Genomic DNA, 13,042 nt, shown 5'->3' with positions numbered 1-13,042 from the left:
CGTAAGAGGTTAGTGTACAATACTTATCACACACTTAAAAGCTAGACGAGTGTGTTCCGGATTTATATATATAAGTTAAACCTAGAATGCTTAATCTTCCTCTTCTGCTATCTAGGCACGTCAAAGTTCAGATAAGTGTGTTGTATCTATGCGGAAATAAAGACACGCAATTATAGTGAGGTGATATATTTTAGTATTGCGCTACTTAGTTATTGTATGCGAATATATTTGAATTTTATATTTTTGTTTTGTGTATGTGTGTTTGTTTTCTCTAACATGATATTTTTTTTATATCTACCTAAGGTACTATCTCTACTGACAAGTCTAGATGATTGGTATATAAGTAATTAGCTCGTAATATTAAAAGAAAATAGGTCATGAAAACGACAATGGACTGGTGTCATATCAATGATATTACGCATTTAGGTGTATATATATTACCTATTATTGTGGGGGTGGGGCACCGTTTAACAATTAAAGAAATGATTTTCAATTGAAAATGAATCATAAAACTTTCGCTAAAGCCATCTATAAACTGGAAATTAGAAACCATTAGAAACAGGAAAAGCTGTATGACATGTGAAATTATTTTCGGAAATAAGTATTTGATATGATACTTAAAAATAATTAATGTTCGTGCGTATTTGCCACTGTATTGAAACTCTCTGTCCACCGGTTATAAATAATTAATGTCCGTGCGTATTTGCCACTGTATTGAAACTCTCTGTCCACCGGTTATAATAAATTAATGTTCGTGCGTATTTGTCACTGTATTGAAACTCTCTGTCCACCGGTTAATTTGTCTCTTGCTTTAACATACTTTTACTGCAAATATTGTGATTTTTACTATTTTTGCCATGTTTTAATTCTTTCGAAAATGTGGCACATTTCAGAATATACATTGTAGATATGTATTTGACGTTCTTCTCAGATATATAAGATTTACCTCTCCATCCACATTTTTGACATTTTTTTTTTCGATCACATTAAATTTTCTCAGTCGCCTCCTAGGCTCCAAAATATAGGCCCTCAGCATCACTGATAAATCCTCGAAGGACGCAACAGTTATAATATGCAGTTTAACTCTTTGTTTGGCTCTGCAACGTCCTATTAATTTTTTATTGAAAATTTATATTCACGTTCGGGTCTTTTGTGCAATCTGTTCACTAGATATATTAAAAAACATATGAAATCCAAATATTATTTTTCAACTGAAGCAATAATGTATTCGCCTGAAAAATCTTCATCGATTTATGCTTTTGAAAACCTCCATTCAGGAATGTTCTTTCCGTTTTTTAAAGTTAGATGTAACTGATTAATTACATAATGTATCACTGATAGCATTACACTTTGACAGATTCATCGTTTTGTATCTTTCAACACCAGTAAACAATGTAACAAGATATCAGTCATGGGTTGAATACAACAGGTTGATTTTAGCTAACCCCCTCAGTTAAATGACGAAATAATTCCAACAGAAAATATGATTTTGTTGAATTCAATTAAAGATAACTAAAACAACGAAAAAAGTTATCGACATGAAATCAAAATCTGAATTCTAATTCAATTGTGATAAAATGAGGGCAAACTATAGACAAAAATGTACACGGAGGCCATTGAAAAAATTAAGAAAAGACTATTTTAATTCAATATTGATGAAATGAGGGCAAACTATAGACAAAAATGTACACGGAGGCCATTGAAAAAATTAAGAAAAGACTATTTTAATTCAATATTGATGGAATGAGGGCAAACTATAGACAAAAATGTACACGGAGGCCATTGAAAAAATTAAGAAAAGACTATTTTAATTCAATATTGATGAAATGAGGGCAAACTATAGACAAAAATGTACATGGAGACCATTGAAAAGATTAAGAAAAGACTATTTTAATTCAATATTGATGAAATGAGGGCAAACTATAGAAAAAAAAAATTCATGGAGATCATTGAAAATTAGAAGAAAAGCGAGGTCCGGTATTAGATAATAGTTAGCATCTTTTATTACACCCGACGTGGAACTGTCGGTTAATCAAGAGTTACGGCACTTTATCAGATGACAGCAAAGATAATACCAACGGATCTACGAGGCGTAGTGGATAGCATCAAAACACGATGACCGTATCAAACTCTTCAATAGCTCTTATCCACGTATTTAAGTAACAAATGACTTCGATAACGCAACAGCAAAGAAAATATATCGAAAAAAATGGTAACGATACTTAAGCTGGACTTTACCCAGTGCATAGCGACTTGTGTTGTCAGTGCAATGAAACACGAACATGACATGGATACTGTGACAGTGACTGAACTCTTCATCAATATTGATTGAAAAAAGGCTCATGCGTTTGGTTTCCGTTAAAATATAAGGTATGTTGTAATCTTTTGATAATTGTTAATGCCATCAGTGTTTGTCATGTTTATTTGTTTTTTAATATTTACATTTCTGATGTGTATCCTCTGTTTGGTCTTACCAACAAAATTGATGTTAACACTTCTACTAAAAATGTAAGTACATGTATTTTTTCCACTATGATCATCACGCTTTTCCATGTAATATCCCAAGGAAATTGTTAGGCTTTTTGAAATAAACTATATACTGATACCAACAAGAAATAAAAAGACAAAACTATAAATCATTTTAAAATTGAATTTAAATCAAAGTAAGAAAAGTATGTACTTATGACAAGATAAATTCACTTGCAAATAAATTCACATTTGTCTATCAACCTCTCATTTCATAGGGAGAGAATGGGGAACCTAAATACTATCCTGTCCAGTTGCATTGCGGTGTCAAAATGTTCTTGACGGCCGTTGTGTGGTTTAACTGTTGCTGTAAATATAGAAAAAATAACGAAGTATACTCTGAGAATATCTATAGTCGATATAACAGCCGAAGATGACGTTTGGGCAAATCTCAAATAATGTGATTAAAATAATAATAAAAATGACTTGCCACGATATACATGATACAAAGTGCAGTAAGCAAATCTGTTGTATGTTGACAACATGATATCATCAGCAAAAACATACCCCAAAAATATACATTGTAGATAATAATGTTCTATATAATGATTTAGATATATCTATATGTGTATTGCACATGTAAAGGATATTTTAATGTATATGTTCGTTATACACTATGAGTATATTTTGTATACAATTAGTGAAAAATTGAAATTTTATATACTATTTAAGTTCACTGATTTCTGATTTGACTGAAATTAGATCACATGTCTTATTCCAGGAATTCGGGTTTTGTTTTCATGTATCCTATCGTGGTAACATCTGGGAAACGTTTTCATACCTTATTTGTTTTCAAATCATTCTTTCTTTCTCTAAAGCAAGCCTCAATCAATCTCCGGCAAACTATAGTTTTGTGTATTATATCAACCAGTGTTTCAGATTTTGTGTTATACGTCAGTTGCATGAAGTATCTATCTATAATTTGTCATTATTTTTTTTATCTAATTGTCCTTGATGTAATTCAGATAATATTCGTGCTTCTTGTGGTTATAATACGACAAGATATTTCAAAACATATTTTTTTTCACAAAATGAGAAACTCGCCGTCTGAATGTTGAAACACTTTTGCAGCACTTCGGCTTAGTGTATTAGAATACAGCCTATAAGGAGGCCATACAGAATATGAAGTGTCTTCTCGTGTTACTTCCGTTCATGATATTGTCATCTGGTATGTATACAAATATCTGTAAAACAAATATTTACAATCACCACAATCATTTATGATCTAAATGTGTCTTTGAAAGACTGTTCGATATAAAATCATGTATATGATAATTCCATAGTCTATACAAATTGGACGCAAACATTAGGCAGTTAAGCTTACTTTGTTAAGAAAGACACGACGGTCGAGTACACTGGGTTAAAATCTGTATATCTGATGTTTTTTCTCTTAATTACACTATTATACACAAAGTCACAAAAACACACTAGAGACCGCGAAACATATGTTTATTTATCGACATGTTTCAAAATGGGCTCCATTCTGTTTCAAGTTTTAAAATTTCATTTATACTTGATCAAACAATGTTTTCGTCTCAACAGCATTCATAAGCGATATATTTGTCTTGTTCAGATAATATCCTGATTTGTTTAGGTACCAGAGTGCGTCTTCGTGGTACCGACAGCACTTCATATCAAGGAAGAGTAGAGATTTACTACAATGGTACATGGGGTACTGTCTGTGACGATTTCTTTGACAACGATGAAGCAAAAGTGATATGTCGAATGTTGGGTTTCCGGTATGATACGCATGCGCATTATTTTTACTTTATTATTCTGATAAAATCGTCATTGAAAAATTAGGAATAATTCCATTAGCAATTTTCTTTATTACAAGCACGTTGCTACATTTTCATAAATAGCAAAACCTTAATCTTAATATTTCAACATTCGTATGACTTAAGGAAAGCTATGGTAAAACGTTCCTTTCATCTCACAAATCGTTTACATTCACTCAAATGTTTTTATTCGGGAATGTTTCAATTTAATTTTGATATCATTCGATTTGTGTTGAATTTCAGAATAGACGTTTTCCAAATTAATTAACAAAAGTAATGCATCACAGAATTCTTAACTCATAATTAGTTACAACGAGTACTTAATACTAATTACGATAGGCAACGTGCTCTATGACACCATACCGATCTGAGAAAAACAACCGGTCTTTGTTGACCTGGTTGTGTCCCTTGGGTAAGATATTTAACTCTGGTTGATATGAATAGCATGCGATGGGCCTCCCATGTATTGGTAATGGTATTTCGAACAAGGTTATCCTGACGTGATAATCTAGGCAAATTATAGGTGAAGTGATCATATATATTCAAAAACACAATCATTTATATCAGAACTGTCTTAATAGGTACCCACATCAGAACTTTATTAGTTAAAATATTTGTTTAAACTTGAGCTTTGTTTCATGTTCATTGCGATGTAATGGAAAATATGCACAAGTACCAACAGTCCCAGACACACAATTGCCTTCTTTGCATGCAAAGGATTTACCAATGTTATACCGATGAAGTAAAGATTATTTTACAAAAGAGACACAAGTGAATAGCACATTTTAATAATTTAGAGTTAGAAGCAATAAAGCCAAACATTGAATAAAATTGCTTCCTACAGCTGTTTCGTCCATGTAGGACTCGTCAGTGGTGCTAAGGGCCTAGATTTTGATGCCTTGTAAGCGTCTGAAGAAAATCCAAGGAAAAGGTCAAATCTAGACAGGGAGGCGCTGCCGACCAATAATTAAATGAATTTCGTGTTCATCATATATCAGATAATTCTGAAATGAAATGAACTACTATTTGAATGAAATAAACGTGGTATGCAAGAAACAGCAAAAAGTTGTGCTACTCAGTCTCATTTTGATATACAAATGTATTTTATAATATCTTGTGTAAAATGCACGATGTTTAGTGCAATTTCTGATGAATTATTATGTATTTGAGAGACGGTATTGCTCCCGTTTGAATATGAATTACGATAAAATGACAGACGTACTTCGATAATAGTCTATAAATAACGAACATAAATAATGATTCCTAAATAAAGAATTTTAATTTACGTTGCTTCAGATTTTCTTGATATATTGTACTTTTGTAAGTTTAAAGATTTTTTTCTTAATTTTTTTTTCTTGAGAAGGAAAGGCGGGAAGGCATTCAGGAGCGCACGTTTTGGCAAAGGGAGTGGGCAAATATGGCTAGATAATGTCAATTGTTCCCTACACAGTATACAACGTGACATATCGGAGTGTACACATGACGGCTGGGGAATTCATAACTGTAATCACGGTGAAGACGCTGGAGTTTCGTGTAATTTCCTGGGTAGATAACAAAAAAGCTCATATATATATTCAGGGAGATCATAGAAGTAGTAGCTTAACGTTGGTGAAATGCGAATATTTAAGTATTCTTTGCAGGTCTGTTTTATAATTCCAATGACAAATCATTCCATATAGCATGTTATGTTATTTTCATTCATTTACATATTTAGATACATACATTTCAATACATTGTGTCTTTTACATTAGATATTCGTCTTACAAATGGAACAAGTGATAACAACGGGCGAGTGGAGGTCTATCATGGCGAGTCCTGGGGCACAATATGTGACGATGGCTGGAATACTGATGCTTCGAGGGTTGTTTGTCGTCAGCTTGGATACAGGTAAAGTAGTAGTTGTATGACGTAACAATGTGACTCACTCTGTCAATTGATTTCATCTTTCAAGACGGGATTCCACTCTGTTAATAACACCTTTCAGTATAAATTAAGTCATTGATTTACATACTGTCATGGCTATCCGACACATTCTAGTATCAGTAAGATCATTAAATTTGAAAATTATGATTACATGATAAGTTTTTAACGAAGTCTACAAGATATTCATACTTTTGTTACAAATTTAAACATGGTATAAATGTTCTAGAGTTTTACCCAGCACTCACACAGTGAACATTATCTTCCGATACAACGAATACATACAATAACGTAAAGATGAAATACCAAATATTTTTCTATTTAGACAAACCGTTATGTCTTCCTTTGTTTGTATTTTCATTGCTATTGTTTACCTGGCATATTTAATGGATAAATAAAATGTTAAAAGGTGAATACCTGCTATTTCATATTTTTCTTCATTTACAAGTAGCAAATTTTGTAATTCAATCATATAAATTACATTATATTATTCTGTTACTACATAACTGATCTTTGTGAGGATGTGAACCTTTCCAAAATCAGGCAATCGGCAAATATATATAAAAAACAAAACAAATAAATAAAGAAAATATATAAATAAATAGATAAATAAAATAGAAAATGCCAATATGTCGACATGACAGTAATCCAAACTCAAATGTAACAAGCAAATTCGTGAAATTTCTATTTTCCGCTTTCGAAACATATTGTAAGTAAACATTTTAGTGGTTAGGAGTAAACATGTCATAGTGATATGTAGAATGATATATTCTTTTGAGCTATGATGTATTGCTTTAAAGCCAAAGAAAGATGTAAAGGACTATAGAGAGTAGATTTTGATATTGGACATATTAAATATTAACCAATAAAGTGAAAGTGAACTAATTGAAGAAAACTTGCATACTAGTAACTATAAGAGTGCCAAGCAGATCCATGGTCTTCAGCAGGTATAGTAGTCCACACAATATGATCAGTATAGGGGACTGGATAATATTTGTGGGACTTCAAGTTACATCTTAATCAGATTATATTTAGGAAAGTTAGAGAACAAAATCTGACCGACCAATGAAATGAAAGGATACCTAATTAGTATGTATAGATATTAATAGATGATGCTGATCTCAGTCTTATGTACCCTAATATGCATCTGCTGTCCAAGTTTCATCTAAATCGGATTATATTTAGGGACGTTAGAGCACGGAAATGAACCAACCAATGAAATCAAAGGATACCTCATTAGTATGCATAATTATTAACAGACGACACTGATAGTTAAATGCAGTCTTAATGGCCCCAAGATGCATCTGCTTACAAAGTTTCACCCAAATTGGATGACATTTATGGAAGTTAGAACACGGAAACGAAAGTGTGACTGACAGACGGACGGCGAGACGGACGCCTAGACTGACAGACGGACTAACCCAAATTAATATCCAAAAGCAAAATTCGTAAACAAATTACATTGCGACTCCTGAAAAAAAGAAAGTAGAATAAGACGAGGTGGCATGAAAGACAACCACTTTTCAAATCTTGTTCAGTCCATGTAAGCAATGTCGCGTTCTAGACGCAACAAATAATGATGTTAAGTGCATGGATGACGGTCAGAAATGATGTCATAAGCTGTTTTTAGTTGTTTTTTTTTGTCTAATTAGGGACCAGTTATATTATAACAGAAGTGGGACTTATGGAAATGGGAAAGGACGTATCTTAATGGATGATGTTAACTGTTCCCTTGGGTACATACCAGAAAAGATATGGAACTGCAGCTTTAGAGGCTGGGGTGTGGAAAATTGTAAACACAATGAAGATGTTGGAGTGAAATGCGTTGAAAACTGTGCGTCATCATTTTCTTTCATTTAAGACTGGAAATGAAATAGAATATTGATATAGTCAACCCTATATATGGAAGACTGTGTATCTCATCTCAGACGGTATCAAATTTCGGACTTTTAAACATCCGTGCGGGAAAGAGTTATTTGAAATGGGCGACTCAGTATATTCAGTAAAAATGAAAAGTGTCACAGCTTTAAGTTCCAATCATACTAAAATGTTGTCTGTCATCGGTCAACGTTAAAGGATTAAATGCCACATTATATCGCACTCAAGGTAGATAAATTAAGGTGTCATATATACTGAACAAAATAAGTTAAGGATCATAAACTTGAAACAGTGCAGTTTTACATACAAATAATAATATGATTATATTTTAAATTTTAATGACAGAACATTCATTTTAGTCTTTAATTACACAAAACAAATTCATTTGTGGTAATTGCTACCAAGAGCAGATAACCCTGAGTAACAGCACCCTTGAAATCAAAGTGTAAGAGGAAGTAGAGCAAGTTAATCATGGAGACAAGGAAAACTCATCAAACTGCAATTGGCAGTTTAATAGGCAGTATGACCTCCGTTGACATCAATAACTGCCCTGCAACGTCTAGCTCCTTATTAGTCGTCGGTGGCTGATCTGTGGGATGCGCTGCCATTCCTCTTGCAGAGCAATCATAAGCTGTTGGCGGTTCTGTGGCGGATTAGGTCAAGCTGAAACCCGGCGTTGCAAGGTGTCCCAAGCATGCTCGATAGGGTTCAGATCAGGAGAACGACTTGGCCAGTCCATGCGAACGATTGCTTCACGTTGAAGATGTCGTTGACCACACGAGCACGGTGAGGACGAGCATTATCATCCATCAGAATAAAATCATGGCCAACAACTCCTGCAATGGGCCTTACTATAGGGTGTAGAATCTCGTCCCTGTATCGAACAGCTGTTAAAGATCCATTGCCTATGATGTATATAAACTGAAACCCTAAACCATCACTGACCCACCACCAAAGCGATACAACACAGCAGTCTGCATAATATCCTCCTACCGTCATGGAAGTCTAGACTCATCTGTGAACATAACATTTCTCCAATGACGTAATTGCCAATTCAAATGATGTCTGGATTGTCGATGACCTCTGGATAAAATTGGTCGGACTGCTGGTCTTCTAGCTCGTAAATTAGAGGCATGGAGTCTGTTTCTGATTGTCTGGGATGAAATCCTTAGATTTGTAGCACGCTGAAACTGAAATTCAAGAGTTATTTGATGCAAATGAATCTGGCAGCGTGGTCTCCAGTCTGGGGCGTTGACGGACGTTATTTGTCTGTTGATAGCGATAAAAATCACGCTCTGAAAAGTGTCACACATTTCGTTTTTGACCAGCTCCAATCATACTAAAATGTTGTCTGTCATCGGTCAACGTTAAAGGATTAAATGCCACATTATATCGCACTCAAGGTAGATAAATTAAGGTGTCATATATATACCGGCCTTGCTCATTTTCTTTATATTTTCCACGTGTGTGGTACATGATACATTTGTGTCAATGGAATGTTAAGTAGCTGGAATTGTTCAACCAAGTGTTCTTCAAACAGGCAAATATCTAGCGTTACTTTAAAGCATTGGTTTGGTATTGACATCCTATAAAAATAAATACTAAAAATGACTACACATTGATTGCATGAAACGGACATCGCAATTTAATACGAATTGGAATCAGCGATTTCGAAATTATAGGAAATTCAATATAATTTCACTAAAAAAAAAAATAATAAAATAAATAAATAAATAAAATAAAATAAAAAAAATATGGTATATTGCCATATCTTTGAATATCAGATTACTGAACTCGATTTAACGATTTAATATTTATAATTGCCAGCTTTGCAAGACAACTATATGTCATATGTTTGGTAGCTGCAGTGTTAACGTCGCATTTTGTTTTTTCTTCCATGTTCCCAGCTGTAAGACTGATAGGTGGGAGAACATCTAATAGAGGACGAGTGGAGATTCTTCAAAATGGCGAATGGGGAACAATTTGTGATAACGGTTTTGGAATGGAAGAAGCACAGATTGTTTGTAACATGCTCCGATACAAGTATGTTTAATATCACTGTGTTTATCGTTCGTGATATAACGTGTTATTGTGGAAACAAAAGTATCAATTGTTATCACTATCAATGAACACAAACTAAGAAGAAACTCCATATCGATCAAGTATCTTACTTACGGTAGGTAATGAAAGACAAACAACAGCATTATTCCCGTTATTTTATGTTTTGTGATTGAAGCTAATGATTCTTCGCCGAGTAGGAACCACCACTCAATTGATAAAATATATACATGCATGTAACTAGGAAATGTCGATAAACTATTTATGGAAATGACTAAGTGGGCTGTCACAATTTTTATATTGTTTCATTTTTCAGGAAGTATGAACATAAAATTCTTCCTTAAGTCAGCCTACAGCTGAAAATTGGGAGTGTGCTTACTAGCAGAGTCTGTAATATAATAGTTCACTTTCACAACGTATTCTTTCAAGCAGGGATGGTGTAGCCATTGATACATAGACTTGTTGATGATATACAAACAAATAAAATTGTACTTTGATAAGAATATCTATCAACTGATATAGACAACAATTTCAAAAGAGGAAATGCAGAATATTGTCTTATGATGATATATCGTCCCCGAATAGTCAGTGTTGTTAATTATTCAATCAATCCTTGTCTAGAGAGACGATGTGATTGTGATTTTTCCATTACAATATGTAATATATTATAACCGAATCATGAAGATTGAATAAGCATGTAACAACTTGAAACTCCAAAGTAAATTGTAATATCGTGATCAATGACCTCTTTGAATCAAAATATATATTTAATGAGTGCAACTTTCTCTATGTTTGGAAACTGAATTGCGAAAAAGAGACATATTGAAAATCACACTTATTGTAAGTCCGCATCTTTTTCCTGTGAAAGAAATTTTAATCTCTACATTAGAATTTAGCAAAATGTTAAAAGAAAATGGAACCGAATATTTTTCAGTTATATATACTGATATTTTCTTTTATTCATAATCTTTGTTTCTTATTATCGTTGTCATAGTTAAAATCTCTGACGGCGTTTTCTTAGTGTTTTGATATTTGTAAAAAAGACGTTACGTCGAAAGAAAAAAAATGACGTTAGGCAGAAAGCACTTGAAGTATGTTATTATGTTTAAGGAACGGACATCCGTATTCATTTTTCGACCCAAGTAATGGATCAATTTACGTCGACAACCTTGAATGTCCAGCAAGGCACTATAGATCTAGACAGCCTTTAAAACTTGGAGATATGATATGCGCCTTTGATGGATGGGGTCTTCACAGTTGTAGCCATCAAGAAGATGTCGGTGTTTGGTGTGGCTCACGAAGTAATACTGTTTAAAATCACATTTATTTGCAAAAAAGTCTTAAGTTACGTAATTGAATCGTTGCTAAAGGTTAATATTCTACATTATGGACTTGTGGTTTCGACATTACACTGATTTCTTTTCTGATACAACCTGATTCAGCATTTGACGTGTGTTATATTTGTAAGTTAATTACAAATGAAACATACTATTAAATGATCGGTCTTTTGATATGGTTAAATGCTGCTGGTAGACAAATATTGCCGTAACTCTGTTTTAAATGTTTTTATGAACAATGTCACTACTCATGTTGGAACAAATCTACGCAATTGACCTTCGTACATATATAGCAAACATTCAGTATTCGAAAATGTACCTTATATATTAGATTATTGAACCGCTCCTACACAAATACACTTTGACATTTGTTTCGTCTGCTTTATGGAGCCTCCTGCATCTTGAAAAGACGAAAGAGATATGCAAATATGATGTAGTTTTATTTATCCTTTTGCTAAACTGCACATAATGCATCTAAATCTCACAAGCGTTTCTTTGTTTTAAATGGACTACTGCATCATGTTCTGATATGCAATCTGTTCTTTGAAATCATAATTATTATCTTATTTTATGTTCTTTTTCTTTCGACATTCTTATGAGAAAAGAAAATTATTTTTTACTTTTAGGAAAGGAAATTGGCATCGTTGAAGGGAAAGCAAATTCGGGCAGAATCAAAGTCTATGATGGTAATGCGTTCGGAACACTTTGTAAAGCATCTCAAGATCCCTCTACCGCTGACACCCTCTGTAGATTCCTTGGATATGTGTATGTATAAAGGTTTCATATTTGTTTTTTTCTCGATAAAAGGTCTTTCCGTGCGTATCGTTATCGAGTTTGACTTGGGGGTGATTTTCTTGAGAAGGTGTTTTTTTTCTGAGGGGGAATGTTATGTTACAGTGTTTTGTTTTCTTAAGACGTGGTGATAGAATCTAGCATGACTGACATCAAAAATATTTCAGAAGTTGCAACAATGAGAATTGATAAAAGGAGTTATACAAACACACACCACCACCAACACCAACAACAACAACAACAACAACACACACACACACACATATTCATATATATAATTTATGGGGCGTGTTGACGATTTTGGTGACTATTTGACCATATTCAAAATTATATTCTTTAAGTAGACATATTTTTTGCATTTAACTAGTATCTTTTCTATCAAATTCCTTTTTATTGTAACTACACATACATTTAACATTTTTTACTATAAATTTTGTTATTTTTAATCAATCAATTCCTCATTAGAATGTGGCCGAGGAGTACCGGTAGACTTCTTTCCTCGGAGTGTGACGTGCAATTGTTTTCGTTGCGATCACATGTGCGCTCAGTATCTAGAGTGCAAAACATACTTAGATTTCTGTAAAACACTTTTGATATTTTAATCACCACTATTACTTAATTGATCATATATCTATCCCAGTCATACGCATCCAACGAACATTTGTTTGTTAGGATCCAGAGCCAATATTGGACCATGACGTCGATACCACTTACCAGATTTTATATTTTTACTTGTTTATTGGAGGGAGGTAT

The 13,042-nt window shown here is 33.4% G+C and overlaps 1 protein-coding gene across 1 annotated transcript; it reads left to right on the top strand.

Moving 5' to 3' along the window:
* Positions 1-2,947: 2,947 nt before the first annotated feature.
* Positions 2,948-12,272, top strand: LOC132564207 (deleted in malignant brain tumors 1 protein-like). The gene is made up of 8 exons (XM_060228883.1): positions 2,948-2,981; positions 4,121-4,265; positions 5,668-5,849; positions 6,056-6,191; positions 7,877-8,058; positions 10,010-10,145; positions 11,271-11,461; positions 12,124-12,272. The coding sequence occupies exons 1-8, from the start codon at positions 2,948-2,950 to the stop codon at positions 12,270-12,272; spliced, it is 1,155 nt and encodes a 384-aa protein (XP_060084866.1).
* Positions 12,273-13,042: the final 770 nt, after the last annotated feature.

This window comes from Ylistrum balloti, unplaced genomic scaffold, assembly GCF_031769215.1.
Source record: "Ylistrum balloti isolate Yb309-2 unplaced genomic scaffold, AGI_CSIRO_Ybal_v1 Utg372060, whole genome shotgun sequence".
NCBI lineage: Eukaryota > Metazoa > Mollusca > Bivalvia > Pectinida > Pectinidae > Ylistrum > Ylistrum balloti.
This window is presented reverse-complemented; position numbering and strand designations above follow the sequence as displayed.